The 18,549-nt window shown below is 35.8% G+C and overlaps 1 protein-coding gene across 5 annotated transcripts in view; it reads left to right on the top strand.

Moving 5' to 3' along the window:
- Positions 1–18,549, top strand: part of STK31 (serine/threonine kinase 31) — an 85,321-nt gene that overhangs the window by 45,120 nt on the left and 21,652 nt on the right. For 4 of the 5 annotated variants that reach the window (XM_077775441.1, XM_077775438.1, XM_077775439.1 and 1 more), the window contains 8 exons: positions 4,701–4,832; positions 5,955–6,056; positions 7,647–7,727; positions 10,011–10,136; positions 10,783–10,908; positions 11,090–11,176; positions 11,941–12,090; positions 15,000–15,122. In XM_077775441.1, the coding sequence (XP_077631567.1) occupies positions 4,701–4,832; positions 5,955–6,056; positions 7,647–7,727; positions 10,011–10,136; positions 10,783–10,908; positions 11,090–11,176; positions 11,941–12,090; positions 15,000–15,122 (927 nt within the window). The remainder of the gene's footprint in view (positions 1–4,700; positions 4,833–5,954; positions 6,057–7,646; positions 7,728–10,010; positions 10,137–10,782; positions 10,909–11,089; positions 11,177–11,940; positions 12,091–14,999; positions 15,123–18,549) is intronic. The other variant, XM_077775442.1, reaches the window with a different exon arrangement.

The raw sequence follows: 18,549 nt of genomic DNA, 5'->3' as shown, positions 1-18,549 counted from the left end.
CAAACTCTATGGGATGTGGTAAGGCAGTCCAGGGCCTATTTCAAGAAATTAGAAAAAGCGCAAGTGCAAAATCTTGACAACTCACCCTGAAGGATCTGGTGGGAGTGCAATGAGACCACCCCAAATCCAGTAGGAGAAGAGAAATAATAAAAACCAGGGCAGAAATAAACAATATAGAAACCAAAGAAACAGTTGAACAGATCAATGAAAACAAGAGTTGGTTTTTGAAAAAATAAACAAAATTGACAAACCTCTAGCCAGGCTTCTCAACAGAAAAGAGAGAGAGCACTCAGACAAAATCATAAATGAAAATGGACTTACTACAACCAACCCCTCAGAAATACAAGCAATTATCAGGGAATACTGTGAAAAATTATATGCCAACAGATTGGACAACTTAGAAGAAATNCAGAAAAAGCATTTGACAAGATACAGCATCCCTTCTTAATAAAGACCCTCGAGAAAGTCGGGATAGAAGGAACGTACTTAAACATGATAAAAGCCATCTATGAGAAGCCCTCAGCTAACATCATCCTCCATGGGGAAAAACTGAGAGGTTTCCCCCTCAGATCAGGAACACGACAGGGATGTCCACTCTCACCACTGTTGTTTACCATAGTGCTGGAAGTCCTACCATCAGCCATCAGACAACAAAAAATAATTAAAGGCATCAGAATTGGCAAAGAAGTCAAACTCTCACTTTTCGCAGACAACATGATACTCTACATAGAAAAGCCGACACACTCCACCAGAAGCCTAGTAGAACTGATCCACGAATTCAGCAAAGTTGCAGGATACAAAATCAACGTACAGAAATTGGTTGCATTTTTATACACCAACAGAAAGAGAAATCAAGAAATGGATCCCATTCACAATTGCACAAAAAAACCATAAAATACCTAGGAATAAAACTAACCAAAGACATGAGATCTGTATATTGAAAACTATAGATAACTTATGAAGGAAATTGAAGAAGACACAAAGAAATGGAAAAACGTTCCATGCACATGGATTGGAATAATAAATATAGTTAAAATGTCATTACTACCCAAAGCAATCTACACATTCAATGCAATCCCAATCAAAATTGCACAGCATACTTCTCAAAACTAGAACAACCTATCTAAAATTTGTATGGAACCACAAAAGACCCCAAATAGCCAAAGTAACACTAAAGAGGAAAACCAAAATGGGAGGTATCACCATCCCATACTTTAGCCTCTACTACAAAGCTGTCATTATCAAGACAGTATGGTATTGGCACAAAAACAGACACATAGACCAGTGGAATAGAATAGAGAACTCAGATTTGGACCCAAAAGTGTACAGCCAACTAATCTTTGACAAAGCAGGAAAGAGTATCCAATGGAAAAAAGACAGCCTCTTTAACAGTTGGCACTGGGAGAACTGGACAGCAGCATGCAGAAGAATGAAACTAAATCACTGTCTCACACCATACACAAAAATAAACTCAAAATGGATAAAGGACCTGAATGTGTGACAGGAAACCATCAATATTCTAGAGGAGAAAGCCGGAAACAACCTCCTTGACCACCACCGCAGCAGTTTCTTACTTGACACATCCCCAAAGGCAAGGGAATCAAGAGCAAAAATGAACTATTGGGACCTCATCAAGATTAAAAGCTTCTTCACGGCAAAGGAAACAACCAATAAAACTAATAGGCAAGTGGTGGAATGGGAAAAGATAGTTGCAAATGACATATCATATAAAGGGCTAGTATCCGAAATCTGTAAGGAACTCACCAAACTCCACACCCGAAAAACAAACAATCCAGTGAAGAAATGGGCAGAAGGCATGAACAGACACTTCTCCAAAAAGGACATCCACATGGCCAACGGACACATGAAAGGATGCTCCGCACCCCTCAGCATCAGGGAAATACATATCAAAACCACACTGAGATACCACCTCACGCCAGTCAGACTGACTAAAATGAGCAAATCAGAGGACTCTAGATGCTGGCGAGGATGTGGAGAAATGGGCCCCCTCCTACACTGTTGGTGGGAATGTAAACTGGTGCAGCCCCTCTGGAAAACAGTGTGGAGGCTCCTCAAAAAATTAACAATAGAACTCCCCTAGGCCCCGGTAATAGCATAATAGCACTGTGAGGAATTTACCCAATGGATACAGGAGTGCTGATGATAGGGGCACATGGACCCCAGTGTTCATAGCAGCACTCTCAACAATAGCCAAAACATGGAAAGAGCCTAAGTGTCCATCAACAGACGAATGGATCAAGAAGATGTAGTTTATCTGTACAATGGAATACAGATGGAATACATGGCAATGAGAAACAACGAAATCTGGCCATGTGTAGCAACGTGGATGGACCTTGAGGGTGTTATGCTGAGCGAAATCAATCAGGCAGAGAAGGACAGATACCATATGTTTGCACATATAGGAGGATTTGGAGGAACTTAACGGAGGACCATGGGTGAGAAGAAGGGAAAAATAGTGGGTAGAGGGAGGGAGGCAAACCATGAGAGATTCTTGAATGGTGAGAACAAACTGAGGGCAGATGGGGTGGGGGGAGGGGAAGGGGGTTGATGGGCATGGAGGAGGGCACTTGTGGGGATGAGCACAGGGTGTTATATGGAAACCAACTTGACAATAAACTATTAAATAATTTTAAAAAGGTGGTGTATGTGTGAGGGTATATATATTATCTCACACACACACACACACACACCCACACACACACACACACCCNACTTGACAATAAACTATTAAATAATTTTAAAAAGGTGGTGTATGTGTGAGGGTATATATATTATCTCACACACACACACACACACACACATCCCACACACAGTAATATTATTCAGTCTTCAAAAAGAGTGAAAAATTGCCATTTGCAATGACATGGGTGACGTGGATGGAGCTACAGTGTATTATGCTATGTGAAATAAGTCAGTCAAAGACAAATACCATATGATTTCACTCATTGGTGGAAAGAAACAAAACAGATGACCATAGGGGAAAGGAGGAAAAATAGAGAAAGGGAGCCAAACCATAAGAGGCTCTTAACTATAGAGAGCAAACTGAGGGTTGCTGGATTTGAGGTGGATGGGTGGTGCACTAAATGGGTGATAGGTATTAGGAGGACACTTGTGATGAGCCCTGTGTGTTATATGTAAGTGATAAATCACTAACTTCTACTCCTGAAACTAATATAACAACTCCATTTTAAACTAACTAGACTTAAAATAAAAACTTGAAGTTTTTAAAAACAGAAAAGAAATCTGTGAGCCAGAATCTCTGATGATCCAAATTTGGTAAATCAAAAAAACAAAAACAAAAACCTTATAGTTAGAATTATACTTTAGAGGCTTAAATCTGTATCATTGGCGTTTAACATTTCCCCAGTGATGGGTATTCACATGTTCTCTCTAACAGTATGTATAGTGGTAATGTTACTTATGCTTAAAATTAGTGTGGCTTCATCTGTGGGACTAAATGAGAGGCAGTATGTAATATTCAACTAAACTTGGTGAGGCCTTGCTCTATTCTATATGTCTGTATAGAATAAATAATCAAGACTAAAAAATTAATTATAATGAAGACAAAACAGAATCTCTGACCTTTAACATTCTTATTTTTATGCCTGTACAAGTTTACAGTAGAAAATTTGCTAAAAAGAGAATGATAAGGAGTAAAGGTATTGATTATAATTCCTTTGCCTAATGATCAGTGCCAGTTTCAGAGTATTTTCTTTTTGGATGGTGACTTATATGTATACACACACACACACACACACACACACACACACACACACACATATGTATATATCATATGCATTGCATTGTTTTGTAAGTTGTTTTGAAGCTGTTTCTTCATTTAATGGTGTATTATGAATACTGCCTATGTGATTAATGATCTTCTGTACTATCATTTTGAGCAACTATAACATCATCATTTGCATAGATGTATAACATGATTTAACCTTTCATCTGTGTTAGATGTTAAGGTTACTTCCATTTTTCTTTTTTAACCATGAATACTATATGTAATCTTTTGCATAACTTTGTGTGTTTCTCAGATTCCTAAAAATTGTTAATTACTAAGTCAAAAGGAATGAACTTTTTTTTTTAGAGCTTATTTATTTTGAGAAAGGGAGACAGACAGGGAGGGAGGGAGGGATGGGGAGGGGCAGAGAGAGAGGGAGAGAGAAAGAATCCCAAGCAGGCTCTGTGCTGTTAAGGAGCCTGATGAGAGGCCATATCTCACAAACTGGAGATCATGACCTCAGCTAAAATCAGGAGCATATGCTTAACTGACTGAACCACCCAGCTGTCCCAAAAGGAATGAACATTCTTAAAACTTGATATATATTGTCAAACTACTTTAGGGAAAGGTAATTTCAGTTTACACCCTCATTAGAAATCCCAGCTTGCCTCATCTCTAGCAAAATGTGTCTCCCTGTAGGTCTCAACTTGAAATATTTCTTTTACCTTTGCTACTTTGATTGCTGGGACTGATACTCTTCTGAAAAGAAATGTGGATAACTAAGAAATGAGTAGAATTGTCTTGTTGAAAATTGTGGACTTTCTTATTTCATTCTGTACTCAGTTAAACACTAGTTGAATCTTAATAGAAAAATAATAACTGGTCAGTAAGTGACTTCAATAAATATTGTTGTCTATGTTTTGAAAATACAATAACCTTTTTTCTTATTTAGTTTAAGAAGCAGAGTGCCGAATGTTTAAATAAAAGCCCCAATGTGGATCACTTGCTGTCCATTAAAAAGACACTGAAAAACTTAAAAGCTCGACTGAGATGGAAATTGGTTGAAAAGAATAATTTGGAAGAAGTAAGGAAACAGTTGATTCTTGCTGAATTCTGTGTGTACCTCATTTTACTCTGCTTCATCCAAGTAATGTGTAGATATATTCTTTAAAATAGGAGAACCATTATTTACATTTTGTTTTATATATTTTATCTTTTTCTTTGTATGTAAATAAAATTACATCAATAGTGTAAACATTTTACCATGTCATTAAATGTTCTTTAGAAACATTTTACATACCTGCCTTGGTTTTTAGTAACCATAAATACTTGAGAATAATTAAAAAATTCTTTTGGTTTAGACTGTTATAATACCTGTTATCATATAAACCTATTAATGCAAAGTTGTTTTCATATGAGAGTAGAACTGGAAGAATTAAGACACTCTAATATGGACTAATAACCTTCTTTAGGTTTGAAACTGAATAAACTTGTAATTCCTTGGGTTCCCTTGAGGATTTGATTTATAGACAAAAAGAATCCTCATTATGTCTTAATCCAACTGGAACTGGCTCTCTTCCTCTTTGGACCACTTTATTGTACTTGAAGTGAAACCAATTTAATGGCTTAAGATTTTTCTAGCTTCTTATTCTCTTCTAGGCTGTGGGGAATAGGGTCTTTTTTAGTTGAAATTTTTTTTAACTTTTGGAGAAATGTTGAAAACATATGTACTTTTTAAGGTGGCTAATTTATTGTCATTGGAGTTTTGTTGAGTCTTTGTGACTCCTACATTATTTTTCCTTTAATAGACATACCATACATTTACTAATTTTTTTTAAACCAAATCTCATGTAGAAAACAATTCCAGGGAATTTAATTGTATTCTTGTTCCTATTCTTGACATTTACTTCATCATGGCAATTGGTCATCTTCTTAGAGAAAATGTACAGGATATTAAGAGACCAGTAAAATCTGTGTTGATTTATGTCTTTATTTTTTATTTCTTTTTGTTGGTTTGGGAAAAGTCAGTGGTAGAATAAAGTAATAATTATTAATTCAGCAGGTGTTATGAGGGTCTGTTATGTGCTAGATACAGAAGGATAATCACCGGAGTGATTTGCTGTAGAAGTTGTATTCTTGCTAGGAAGACTTGTTTTCAGTCTACTTTAATAAGCCTGTAAGGTCACTTTTTTCTTTCTGATTAAAGTCTGATGACCATGATGGATCTGAAATTGAGAAAATAAAACAAGAAATAACTCACTTGCGCAGTAGTGTCTTTCAGGAAGTTTATCGTGAGCAGGAGGAATATGTAAGTATTTAATTCTTTTAAGTTTTGAATTAGTTTTTACTCTAGAAATTGAATTCATGTATCCATTTTATGAAGTAGACTATAATGACAAGGCTGGAGATTATACTGGCTCAGTTATGTTTGCATAGCAATGTTTATGTGAATTTAGAAATTAATTTTTGATGAGAAAATAACTCATAACCATTGTACCAAATGTTGAACTTACAGAAAATTTTAAAGAGGAAAAAGCATCATCTGTAACTTTTCCATTCAGTTATAACAGTAGTAATCACTGTTTACTTTTTACTTCTTTTTAGTCTTCTTTTTCCCTGTTTTTACAAGATTCAAGATTATAGCACAAACATACTTTTACATACTGCATGTTTTCTGTTTCACACAAAGCTAAATATTTTTTCCTTTATTAAAATCTGAATAGAACACTCATAACGTAATGCTGCAAAGAAAACATGAGGCGACATCATTTAGTTGAAGAATATAACAAAATGCAACTACTTGTTTTTGGGGGGAAATTACATCTTTAAGTCTCTCTTCTTATGCTGATATTTTGTGACTTTAGGCGAGTCTCTCAGTGTATTTTCTATTTAAAATGGAAAGATATTTTCCATTTTTTTCTTAGTTTATTGTCAAGTTGGTTTCCATATAACACCCAGTGCTCGTCACAACAAGTGCCCTCCCCCATGCCCATCACCCCCCTTCCTCTCTCCCCTACCTCCATCAGCCCTCAGTTTGTTCTCAGCATTCAAGAGTCTCTCACGGTTTTCCTAGATGTTTTCCATTTTAAAATGGAAAGATACTTTTCCGTTTTAAAATGGAAATAATATTATGTTTCATGGATGTTATGGGGAACAAGTAAGGTAGACACTGCTTTGAACAGTAAAAATACAATGAAAATAATACACATTTTAAGTGTTACACTTTATAGTAAAATCATCTGACTATGTAATTACTCACCTTCTGAACCTTGGATAAATAGCTGCCTCCCAGTGACTTGACACGTTTCCAAAAGTTTTACTTAATAAATGTGACAAGTGACTTTTCTAGGGATCTTGTTTTTACATTTGCTTCACAGTGGCTTTTGTAGAGCTGCATTTTTGTTTCTTCTTTCAAGGCTTTTATGATTTTTTTCTCTCCTAAATAAAATAGCAGTTATTTTAAAATAGCTATGTGTGTGTCCTTAATATTTTGAGAAATAATAATTTTATGATACAAATTGATGGTATCAACACTCATTTTCATTTTAGCTTAGAAGTGATTGTGTACTTTGAATTTAGGCAAGATATTGTGCCTATGTATGTATACAAAAAGTGAAATTGGTAACTAAGTTTTTCTTCTGTTAGTAAGATGGTAATTTAGATCCAAGATGACTCCTGATTTTCATTTGATATTTCTTGTAGTAGAAGGCAAAATCAGTGATTTAATATCTTAGAAGGTTATCCAGATAGAATAGATAATGTATTTGTTAGAGATACAATAAAGGGGATACTGGTATGTTAATTTTTCCTGAAGACCAACATGTCACAATTGAATATATATGACTGTTATATATGAGCATATATACTGATCCATAATAAAAACATTTTTTAATTTTAGGCAAAGCTGAATAGCTTGGTACATAAATGGTTCCCTGAGCTGCCTCTCCTTTATCCTGAAATAGGATTACTTAAGTACATGGTAAGCTTTGGTCCCTGAGAATTACTGCTCTGTAGAGAGGGTTAAAAGTGATGTTAAAATTGTGTGTTAGTGTTAAATTTATCCTTACTATGAAAATGTTCCTGATGAATAGTTTCTGGGTCTTTTTAGAACTTTTCTTCAAGACTGTCTTTAGTATTGGCATATTGTATTTTAATGCTTATATTAACTTGTATGTTTGTTTTCTCTTTTCCTCATATCTATTTAATATATTGCATGGCACTTGTTTGAATGACAGGTGTTTACTTTTTGAAATGATAAAGCAGTTTTAGCTGTTGTTTCAAGAGTGGTGCCTAGTTGGCTCAGTGGGTTAAGCATCTGACTCTTGATTGTAGCCCAGGTCGTGGTCTCACAGTTCTTGAGATCGAGCCCTTCTCAGCTGTGCTGACAGCTGGTGCTGGCTTGGAATTCTCTCTTTCCCCTCTCTCTCTGCTCCTCCTCAACTCACATGCTCTCCCTTTCCCCCACTTTCTTTCTCTCTCAAAATAAATAAACTTAAAAAAAGGAGTTAGAATAAAAGCAGAACACTGCCAGTCATGAGAATTTAAGCAGAATACATTTTTTTAAACATTTACTTATTTTTGAGAGACAGAGAAAGACAAGAGTATGAGCAGAGGAAGGGCAGATAGAGAGGGAGCCACAGAATCTGAAGCAGGCTCCAGGCTCTGAGTTGTCAGCACAGAGCCCAGTGCGGGGCTCAGACTCACAAACTGTGAGATCATGAGCTGAGCCGAAGTTGGATGCTTAACCGACTGAGCCATCCAGGTGCCCCAGAGAATACATCTTTTAAATTAAAGCAGGTAGTAAAGAATTCTAGAGACTGGTTAAATAGAGATGTTGACATGGTCATAGTTTTTTTTTAGGTAGGCAGGATTCAAAGCCTGAGAGATCAATGTATTAGAAGGGCAGTATAGAGCAGGATAGCTAAACTCTGGCTCTTAGGGCAGAGTCTGTTAGCTCTGTGTTTTATATTGCCTGCTAAGGATAAGGGGCTAGACAAAATATCTATTCTATAAAACTGTCATTAAATTCATGATAGTAGCTTAAATGTAGTACAGAAAGGGTTGTACACATAGACTTATGAACTATGAATATGTAAAATTAAAGTCTCCTTAAATTGTTAAAGCAGTTACTATAACATTTTTCCAGACTAGACTTATTTTAAAATAATGTGGGGTTTTCCACACATTTGTTTAATTCTAGCTTAGACACTCTCTCATATAGGATGCATGGTGAGTGAGTATGTGGTGCTGTGTAAGACCTGAAAATTAGTTTTGAAAAATGTGTTGATCTCTTTATTGTGGAAGATTATAAAACATTTTAATCATAGCTGATGGACTCTTTTATTGATTTTAAGTTGTTTGTGATGTATGCCAAGGAAACCCATGTCAGTTTATTATGTTTTGTGGTTTATGTAAATATATTGACAACACATAAAAACCAGAAAACACTTGTGCAACCCTTCTTACTAAAAGAATTTGGGGCACCTGGGTGGCTCAGTCGGTTAAGCATCCGACTTCGGCTCAGGTCATGATCTCACGGTTTGTGGGTTCAAGCCCTGTGTCAGGCTCTGTGCTGACAGCTAGCTCAGACGCTAGAGCCTGTCTTCAGATTCTGTGTCTCCCTCTCTCTCTGACCCTCCCCTGCTCATGCTGTCTCTATCTCTCTCTCAAAAATAAATAAAACATTAAAAAATTTTAAAAAAAGAATTTAATTTTTAATTAAATTTACCTTGACCTAAAATGTTGGTCGTCTGGTTTTAGTGCAAAAGTTTTATTTCTTTTAAAAAGTGGCAGAAATATCTAATAGAATTAAAATATTTGAAAGCCATTTTCACTTTTGAGGATTCTACTTCAGAGGCAGAGATGTTAGAATTACTTCATAGGAATCATAATTTTTAGACTTCTCATTCTCATTCTTCAACCTTCTTTGTATTTGTCATCATTTTAATATTTTTAGGAAGGACAGGTTTTCCAAGTAAACACCAAGGTTTTTGGATGCATGTCTGATTAATCCAGTCATATTTAGAATTTTTTCAGGAACTGTAGCAACCATTAAGTGTATGTTGATTATATTTTGGGTGAGATGATATCAAGACCCAGGGAGTAGAAGAACTAGGAAGCTTTCAGTATTTTTATTTTATTGGTTTCTCCGGTAGGGTTGATGATGTTCAGACCATCTCATAGCATGTAGTTCATTATGTTGATGACTTAAAAGTAGTGGGATTGTTTGCATTCTTCAACTGGAACAAAAATTTGTGCCTAGAAATCTGGTGGTCTTCTTACTATGAGTTTGGAACGGGATCTTCTTGATGCTGAGCCCATGAAGGAACTTAGCAGCAAGCGCCCTTTGGTTTGTTCTGAGGTTAATGGACAGATAATTCTTTTAAAGGTAAGTTTAAGTTTTGACTTACGGGAGATTCAGACGTATAAAGGGGAGTGACGGTGTTACTTTTCAGGAAAGTGAAAGTCCACTGCTTGTTTTCTTAATTATATGAGTTGACTAGCGTGATGGTTATGCTTCCAGTTTGGCTGCCAGAACTAATTTTGAATTCAGAGTTTCCCTCATTTCCCTAAACAACATATGTCTTTAATTGGATATACTTGGTTTTGTTTTTTTTTGGGTGAGCTTATTACTTTCTGTCCAATTCTAGCCTTTTAAAGATCTTGTTTTTCTTATGCTTCTCTTAGAAATCTCAACAATTTTGCCAATACAGTCTTCTCTTCTTTGATTTCTTTATTGATCTGGGAAACTGTTTATCCTAATAGGATAATTAATATGACCATAGTGGCAATGTGTTATAGAATGTTTATTAAGGTATAGGTAGAATTGTTCTTTCCTTTCTAAATTATAAAGGAAAACATATATTCAAAGCAGATAGAAAAGGTACTGATATGATTAAATAAAATTAGATGTAATTTAACTCATACTCACTATGTTTAAGTTAGAATGATGTATTCTAGATGTAGAATAGGATTTTTAATGTTGAAATTACCATTGCCTCATTTTTTTTTCTTTTTTTTTTTTTTGGTACCAGGGCTATTCTGTAGATGTGGACACAGAAGCCGGGGTGATTCAGAGAGCAGCTGCTTATCACAGAGCTTGGAGAGAAGCTAAGGAAGAGTCTGGGTTACTACCACTGATATTCCTATTTTTGTGTAAGGTAAAGTTTTTATGCTAATCTCTTGCACAAAATATTTTATTTACAGTAAGTTTTAGCTCCAAGCTTTAAAGAGGTAGTTCATTCCTTTAACATAAAGAAAAAGTTATTTTGTATAGTCAATGTATACTGAAAATACATTGAAGAATTTTTCACTTTGAGTCTCACTCTGTTTTGCTTTTAGTCTGATCCTTTGGCTTATTTGATGGTCCCATACTATCCTCAGGCAAACCTGAGTGCTATTCAAGCCAGTGTGCCTTTAACTTCAGAAGTAAGTAGAAAACACTGTTTCTAGCAAATGAGAAAATAACACCTAATGTTAGAGGGCATACTATATATATGATTTATATATAATGTAAAAATTTGCCTGGTATTATGCTATTTCACTGTCATAAGAACCCTGTGATGCCATTATATACAGATGAGAAGNATATATAATGTAAAAATTTGCCTGGTATTATGCTATTTCACTGTCATAAGAACCCTGTGATGCCATATACAGATGAGAAAAATGAGGGTCACAGAGATTCAGTGACTTGCACAGGGTCCTCAGCAAGAGACAAAGATGAGAACTGAAATTAAGTCTTTTGGTACCAAAGCTCATGCTTATAACCTTTAAGCTGTGCTGTGTATAAACTGCATTGTATAGTGTATTTGATATTGTAAGTACTGAAGTTACAGCTTTAATTTCTATTGCAAATTTGAATTAGTAATAAAAATAGAGGATTTCCTGATTCTTCTTACCTGGTTATATTATTTAGTCTCTCTTTTCTAGGTGCTTTATGTGGTCATTATTTGTAATCTTAATCTTCTTAGAGACTGTAGTGGCTTAAATTATATGTGTATGATGTTACATAATCAGGGCTTTAGGTCTTTAGTTCTTTCTCTATGCTGTATTCTGTTCTTTCTCTATGCTGTATTCTTATTAAAGGTTCATTTGGTGGTATTCTCCTGGAAAAATCCTTTAATTAGAGAAAAGTTTCAGTATTAAAATGATTTGCCTATTTTCTGACTTTTGTGTGTGCTTATCTGTAGGAAGCTTTAAAGGTCATGAAAGGTGTTGCCCAGGGCCTGCATACATTGCACAAAGCTGACATAATTCATGGATCACTTCATCAGAACAATGTATTTGCTTTAAATCGTGAACAAGGAATTGTTGGAGATTTTGACTTCACCAAATCTGTGGTAAAATATTGTGGTTTTACAAATAGGTTTTAGACCTCATTTAATATCAGACATTAATTTAGCCTTTTACATAATATGGTAATATATTACAAGATCTTTGCCTTGGTTAAGGCATGTAGTGTCATGTAATGTAAACAATTAACTGTTACCAGCTAGGTGCTAGACCAAGAGTTTCTAAGTCTGTGCATTATATTTTTTAACTCTAAGTATTGGGAGCAACCTAACATTACATTCAGTGGCGTTGACAACACTAATTGGTAGTTATTTTTTCATCATCAAGAAATATTTAATTACTTGGAAATACACAAGGAAAATTTCTATCTCCCTTTTCTCCTGGTGCCTTCCCCGACAGTAGATTAAATGTAGTCATAGATACTTTGCTAGTTTTTGATTAATGGACATTTTTAGAAACGTGGGAACCTTGGACTTTTCTGTTTATTTTTTTGCTTATTTATTTAAAAGTCTTTATTTTAAAGTTTATTTATTTTATTTTGAGATTAAGAACATGTGCACAGGGGAGAGGCACAGAAAGGGAGAGAGAGAATCCGGGGCTGATAGCATGGAGCCCGACGCGGGGCTTGATCCCATGAACCGTGAGATCATGACCTGAGTTGAAATCAAGAGTTGGATGGTGAACTGACTGAGCCACCCAGGCACCCCTGGACTTTTCCATTTAGTTTAAGTGCTGGTTCAACTACGTTAGTTGCTAATTTGGTGTCATATTACTTCAGAACAGGCAGTTAGTAGAGATAGGAGATATCAGACAATTAAAGAGCATATTGTGATCTTTTTTTTTTTAATAGACTAGGTGGCCTCAAAATATATATGATCACAAGGGAGCAGGATTTTTTTTTTTTTTTTAAAGAGAGAGTGCACGTGCACATGAGCAGGGATGGGGGCAGAGAGAGAGAGAGAGGATCTTAAGCAGATTCCATGTTCAGCATGGAGCCCAATGCAGGGCTTGATCCCATGACCCTGGAATCATGCCCTGAGCTAAAATCAAGAGTTGGACACTCAATCAACTCAGTGACCTAGGTGCTCCAGTTTTCTTTTTTAAAACAACAGCTTTATTGAGATGTAATTCACATATTATAGTGTGTACAATTCAGTACTAGCTTTCAGTCTGTTGACAAAGTTGTGCATTGATCTCCTCTATATAATTCCAGAACACTTTTAACCTCCTTCAAAAGAAACCCCATACAAATTTGCAGTCACTCCCCATTTCCTCCTTTACTCAACCCCTTGGAAACTGCTAATTCACTTTCTGTCTCTGGATTTACTATTCTGGACATTTCCTATAAATGGAATCATTCCATACGTAGCCTTTGTGATTGGCTTATTTCATTTAGTGTAATGTTTGCAAGGTTCATGTGTCTTACAGCATGCATTTGAACTTCATTCTTTTTTAAAAATCCCCAAATAAAATTTTTTTGTGTGGATATACCATATTTTGATTTTACATTAATCATTTGATAGACATTTGGGTTGTTTTCACTTTTTGATTATTGTGAATAATGCTATGAATATTAGTATACAATTTATTGTTTGGACATATATTTTCATTTCTCTTGGGAGTGGAATTGTTTTGCTAGATAGTAACTCTTTCACTTTTTTAAAAAATTTTCTTTTAATGTTTGTTTTTAAGAGAGACAGAGACAGATCCATAAGCAGGGGAGGGACAGAGAGAGAGGGAGACACAGAGTCTGAAGTTGTCAGCACAGAGCCCCATTCTGGGCTCAAACTCACAAACCACAAGATCATGACCTGAGCTGAGGTTGGATGCTTAACTCACTGAGCCACATGGGTGCTCCTCCCTCCTCCCACCCCCCATCATTTTCTAAGTATACCATTTCTAATGATTTCTAATGTCAAAGGATGATCCATAACAAGAACATGAACCCTGGAGTCTGACAGACCTTGAGTGCATTTCTTTCTTTTTTTTTAAATTAATTNAAATAAATTAAAAAAAAAAAACAGCTCAGACAGTAAAATGTTAGCAAGAATGTAGAGAAATTGAAATCCTCATACATTGCTGATGAGAATGTGAAAAGATAGAGGAGTCACTTTGGAAAATAGTTTGGTTCCTCAGAAAAATGAAACACAGGGGTGCCTGGGTGGCTCAGTTAAGTGTCCAACTTCGGCTCACATCCTGATCTTGCGTTTGTGTGTTCAAGCCCTGTATTGGGCTCTGTGCTGACAGCTCGGAGCCTGGAATCTGCTTCACATTCTGTTTCTCCCTCTCTCACTGCCCCTCCCCCATCCCTTTCTGTCTCTCTCTCTCAAGAGTAAAAAAAAAAACATTAAAAAAGAAAGAAAGAAAGAAAATGATGAGTGTGCCTGTGTGGCTTAGTCAGTTGTGTCTGACTTTGGCTCAGGTCATGAGTTCACTGGTTTGAGCCCCTCTTCAGGTGCTGTGGTGACAGCTCAGAGCTTGGAGCCTGTTTCTGGTTCTCTTTCCCTCTCTCTCTGTCTGTCCCCCGCTCATTTTCTGTCTCTCTCTCAAAAATATACATTAAGACCAATAAATTAAAAAATAGTGATCAGTAAGGAAGGAAAGTACTTCCTTACTTCCAGGTTTTAAAGTTTAGAATTTTCAGAATTAGAAAAAGCACTCCTTCTTGCCCTAATGAACTTTATTTTTAAAAGAAGTACCAAATATTTAAATAATTGGTGTTTCTTGGTTTTGAATCTGTAATGTAAAATGTAACCAAAGTCTCACTATTAATTTTAGGAGATTAATTTTTAAGAGCAATTTATAATAGCAGAAATTGGGTAAAAATATTTTAAAGCAAGAGAGAATGAAATATTTCAAATGAATTTGTTTTTTCTGTTGTTTAAATGCACAATACTTAAGAGAAAGCCACCTCATCTGTATTGCCTCTAAAATTTTTAACCCATTGTTTTTGTAGAGTCAGCGAGCCTCAGTGAACATGATGGTTGGTGACTTGAGTTTGATATCACCTGAACTGAAAATGGGAAAGCCTCCTTCTCCAAGTTCTGACTTGTATGCTTATGGCTGCCTTTTATTATGGGTATGTAATTTTTTATTGTAATAGATTAGTTATATATATAAATATATACAAATATATTTTCTATATTAATCTGTAAGCAGTTCATCCATATGTGGAAAGTAAATGTTAAATGAGCCTTGAGTAAGTGTTCCTGTTTTCATTATAAACCAAATAGCTGTTTTTAATCCATGGCTTAAACCTATTCTTCCCTGCGAATTATGAGGGATTAAATATAACAAAGGAGGGATAACTGTTTTTACTCCTTTTTTTGCTTTTATTTTTATATTTTTATGTTTTTTTCTTTTGCTTAACATTGTTCTGGAGGTTCTAGCCCAGGGGTCAGCAAAATTTTCTATAAAGGGTCAGATGGTAAATATTTTAGGCTCTGTGACTCATATGGTCTGTGCTGCTCTAGAAGGTAGCCATAAAATATGTAAATGAATGAATGGCTCAGTTCCAATAAATAAGTAAGTAAAACTGTATTTATGGAATTGGAATTGGAATTTGATATAATTTTCATGTGTCCTGAAATAGTATTTTTTTTCTAAAAGTTTATTTTTGAGAGAGAGAGAGCAGGGGTTGGGGCAGAGAGAGAGAGAATCTCAAACAGGTTCTGCATTGCCAACACAGAGCCAGACACAGGGCTTGAACTCATGAACTGGGAAACCATGACCTGAGCCAAAATCAAGAGTTGGATGCTTAACTGACCGAGCCACCTAGGTGCCTCAAGATAGCATTCTTTTTATTTTCTTTTATTTTTTAAATGTTTATTTATTTTGAGAGAGAAAAAATGTGAAGCAAGGGAGGGTCAGAGAGAGAGAGAGAGAATCTCAAGCAGGCTCTGTGTTGTCAGTGCAGAGCCCAATGCGGGGCTTAATCTCATGACTGAGATCATGACCTAAGTTGAAATTGAATTGGATGCTTAACTGCCTGAGCCATTCAGGCACCCCTGATTTTCTTTTAAACATTTAAAAATGTGAAAAGCATTCCTGGCATGCAGGCCATACACAAATAAGCAGTGGTATAGGTTTGGCGTGTAGGCAAGAGTTTCCTGATCCTGGTTTTAACCAGTATAATAAGTCTACAAAAACAAATAAAATGCATACGGTTTAAAAATGAAGAAGTAAAGCTGTTTTTTTTCTAAGATGACATGATTAATTTTGTACAGTCTTGAAGAATATACTTAAGAGCTACTACAACTAACAAGTTTAGCAAGGTTGCAGTATGCAGTCAGTATAATAATTGTGTTTCTGTGTACTGGCAGCAAACAGTAGGAAATTAACATTAAAAAATCATTCATGAGTTACAAAAATATGGAGTTTTTACGGATAAATGTGACAAAAGATATGTAAGACCTATATCTTGAATACTGTGATATATTGTTGAGCAAAATTAAAGAAGACATAAATAAATGGAGAACTTAATCATCATCATGGACAGAAGACTCATTGTATGGATGTGAATTCTTTTTTTTTTTTTAATGTTTGTTTTTGTGAGAGGAGGGAGGGGGGCAGAGAGAGAGAGGGAAATACAGAATCTAAAGCAGGCTCTAGGCTGAGCTGTCAGCACAGAGCCTGACAGAGGCTTGAACTCATGGACTGTAAGATCATGACCTGAGCTGAAGTCAGATGCTCAACTGACTGAGCCACCCAGGTGCCCCCGGATGTGAGTTCTTAAATAGGTCTATGGATTCAATACAGTTCGAACAAAAATGCTTCTAGGTCTTCTCTTTTTTTGAAAAAAATTTTAATGTTTATTTTTGAGAAATACAGAGCATGAGCAGGGGAGGGGCAGAGAGAGGGAGACACAGAATCTAAAGCAGGCTCCAAGCTCTGAGCTGTCAGCAAAGAGTCCTACATGGGGCCTGAACTCACAAACGACAAGATCATGATCTAAGCGCCGACTGAGACACCCAGGTGCCTTTTTTTTTGAAACACTAATTGACAATCAGGTATAATTTATATAAAAATACATAGGATCTGGGGTATATAAAATTTTTGAAGAAGAATTTAACCTGATTTTAAGACTTAATAACATTACAATAAATCAAGACATTGTGATGTTGATGGAATTGATTTCATTATTACAGAGTTGGATGCAGGAGAATTAAGGGTACCAGACTGGATGGACCCACTAACATCTTTAGTGTTTTCCTCTGTACAGGAATTTCCTGTGTTTGTATGTAGTATGTTTGTAAAGCATGTAGACATGCTTTAGGACCCAGTCAATAACCTGAGACTTCTCATTCCTTTTGAAGGAGTTCACCTCTCAAAATGTGTTATTTTTGAGGATAGTCTATTCTATTTACCCATATATTTACTCTTTTTATTGTTCTTTTTTCATTCCTGACATTTAAGTATTTCTTCTTTGATCATTTATTTTATATCCTGCCACTCTTTTCTGACCTGCCAAGTTACTGTGGATCAGTCTGCTGCAAACCTGGTCTGTTTTCCCTTATAGGGAATTTGTTTCATAATTCTTTCCTTGTCTGTGTATTTTGTGAATTTGACTATTATACGCCTTGTTGATGGTCAGTTGTTTTTTCTTTTAATCTACTGGGAGTTCTCTGTGCTTCTTGAATTTTGATGTCTATGTCTTTCCCCAGGTTATGTAAGTTTTTCTGCTGTGATTTGTTCACATAAGCCTCTCCCTTTTGCTTTCTCTCGATCTTTTGGGACTTCTGTGATTCAGATGTTATTCATTTTCAGTGAGTCACTGAGTTCTCTAATGTTTATACCATGCTTCTTTCCTGCTTCATTATTCTCCATAATTTTGTCTTCTGTACCACTGATTTGTTGCTCTGCTTCATCCATGCTTGCCGCTGTGGCATCCATTCAGGATTGCATCTCAATTGTAGCGTTTTTAATTTCATCCTGACTAGATTTTACTTCTTTTATGTCTGCAGAAAGGGATTCTATACTTTCTGCAACCTCAGCTAGTATTCTTATTATCATGGTTCTAAATTCTGGTTTAGGTATCTTGCTTATATCTGTGTTGATTAAGTCCCTGCCTGTCATTTCTTCCTTTTCTTTCTTTTGGGGATGAATTCCTTCATTTTGTCATTTTGGAGGAAGACAAAGAATTAATAAAATAAAAAATAAAAATTAAAAAGATGAAAAACAACAGAAAAAAAATTAAATAAGGAAGCTACGTCCTATGTGTATTTTGCTCAGGTTGTTGAAAGAAGCTTGAAATCAGACTGAAATCTGAATGAAATTACATCCAGTTTCCCCTAGAAGTCAAACTGTGAAGCACTTTATAGCCTGTATACTAAGCAGACAGAGAAACTTGTGATTCTTTAGGGGTTGGTTGGCTTAGTTAGACCAGGCTTGGTGTAATGACTCCATTCTCCATTAGGTGGTACTGCTTAGCTTACTGAGGTGGATCGGTATGGCAAATGTGTGCAGGTGTGCACAGGCTTGGGAGAGGTAAAAATGGCATCACCCAG

The sequence above is a fragment of the Crocuta crocuta genome, unplaced genomic scaffold (genome assembly GCF_008692635.1).
Source record: "Crocuta crocuta isolate KB4526 unplaced genomic scaffold, BGI_CrCroc_1.0 scaffold197, whole genome shotgun sequence".
Lineage (NCBI taxonomy): Eukaryota > Metazoa > Chordata > Mammalia > Carnivora > Hyaenidae > Crocuta > Crocuta crocuta.
Note: the sequence above shows the minus strand (reverse complement) of the source record. Positions and strands in the feature narration are given on the sequence as shown.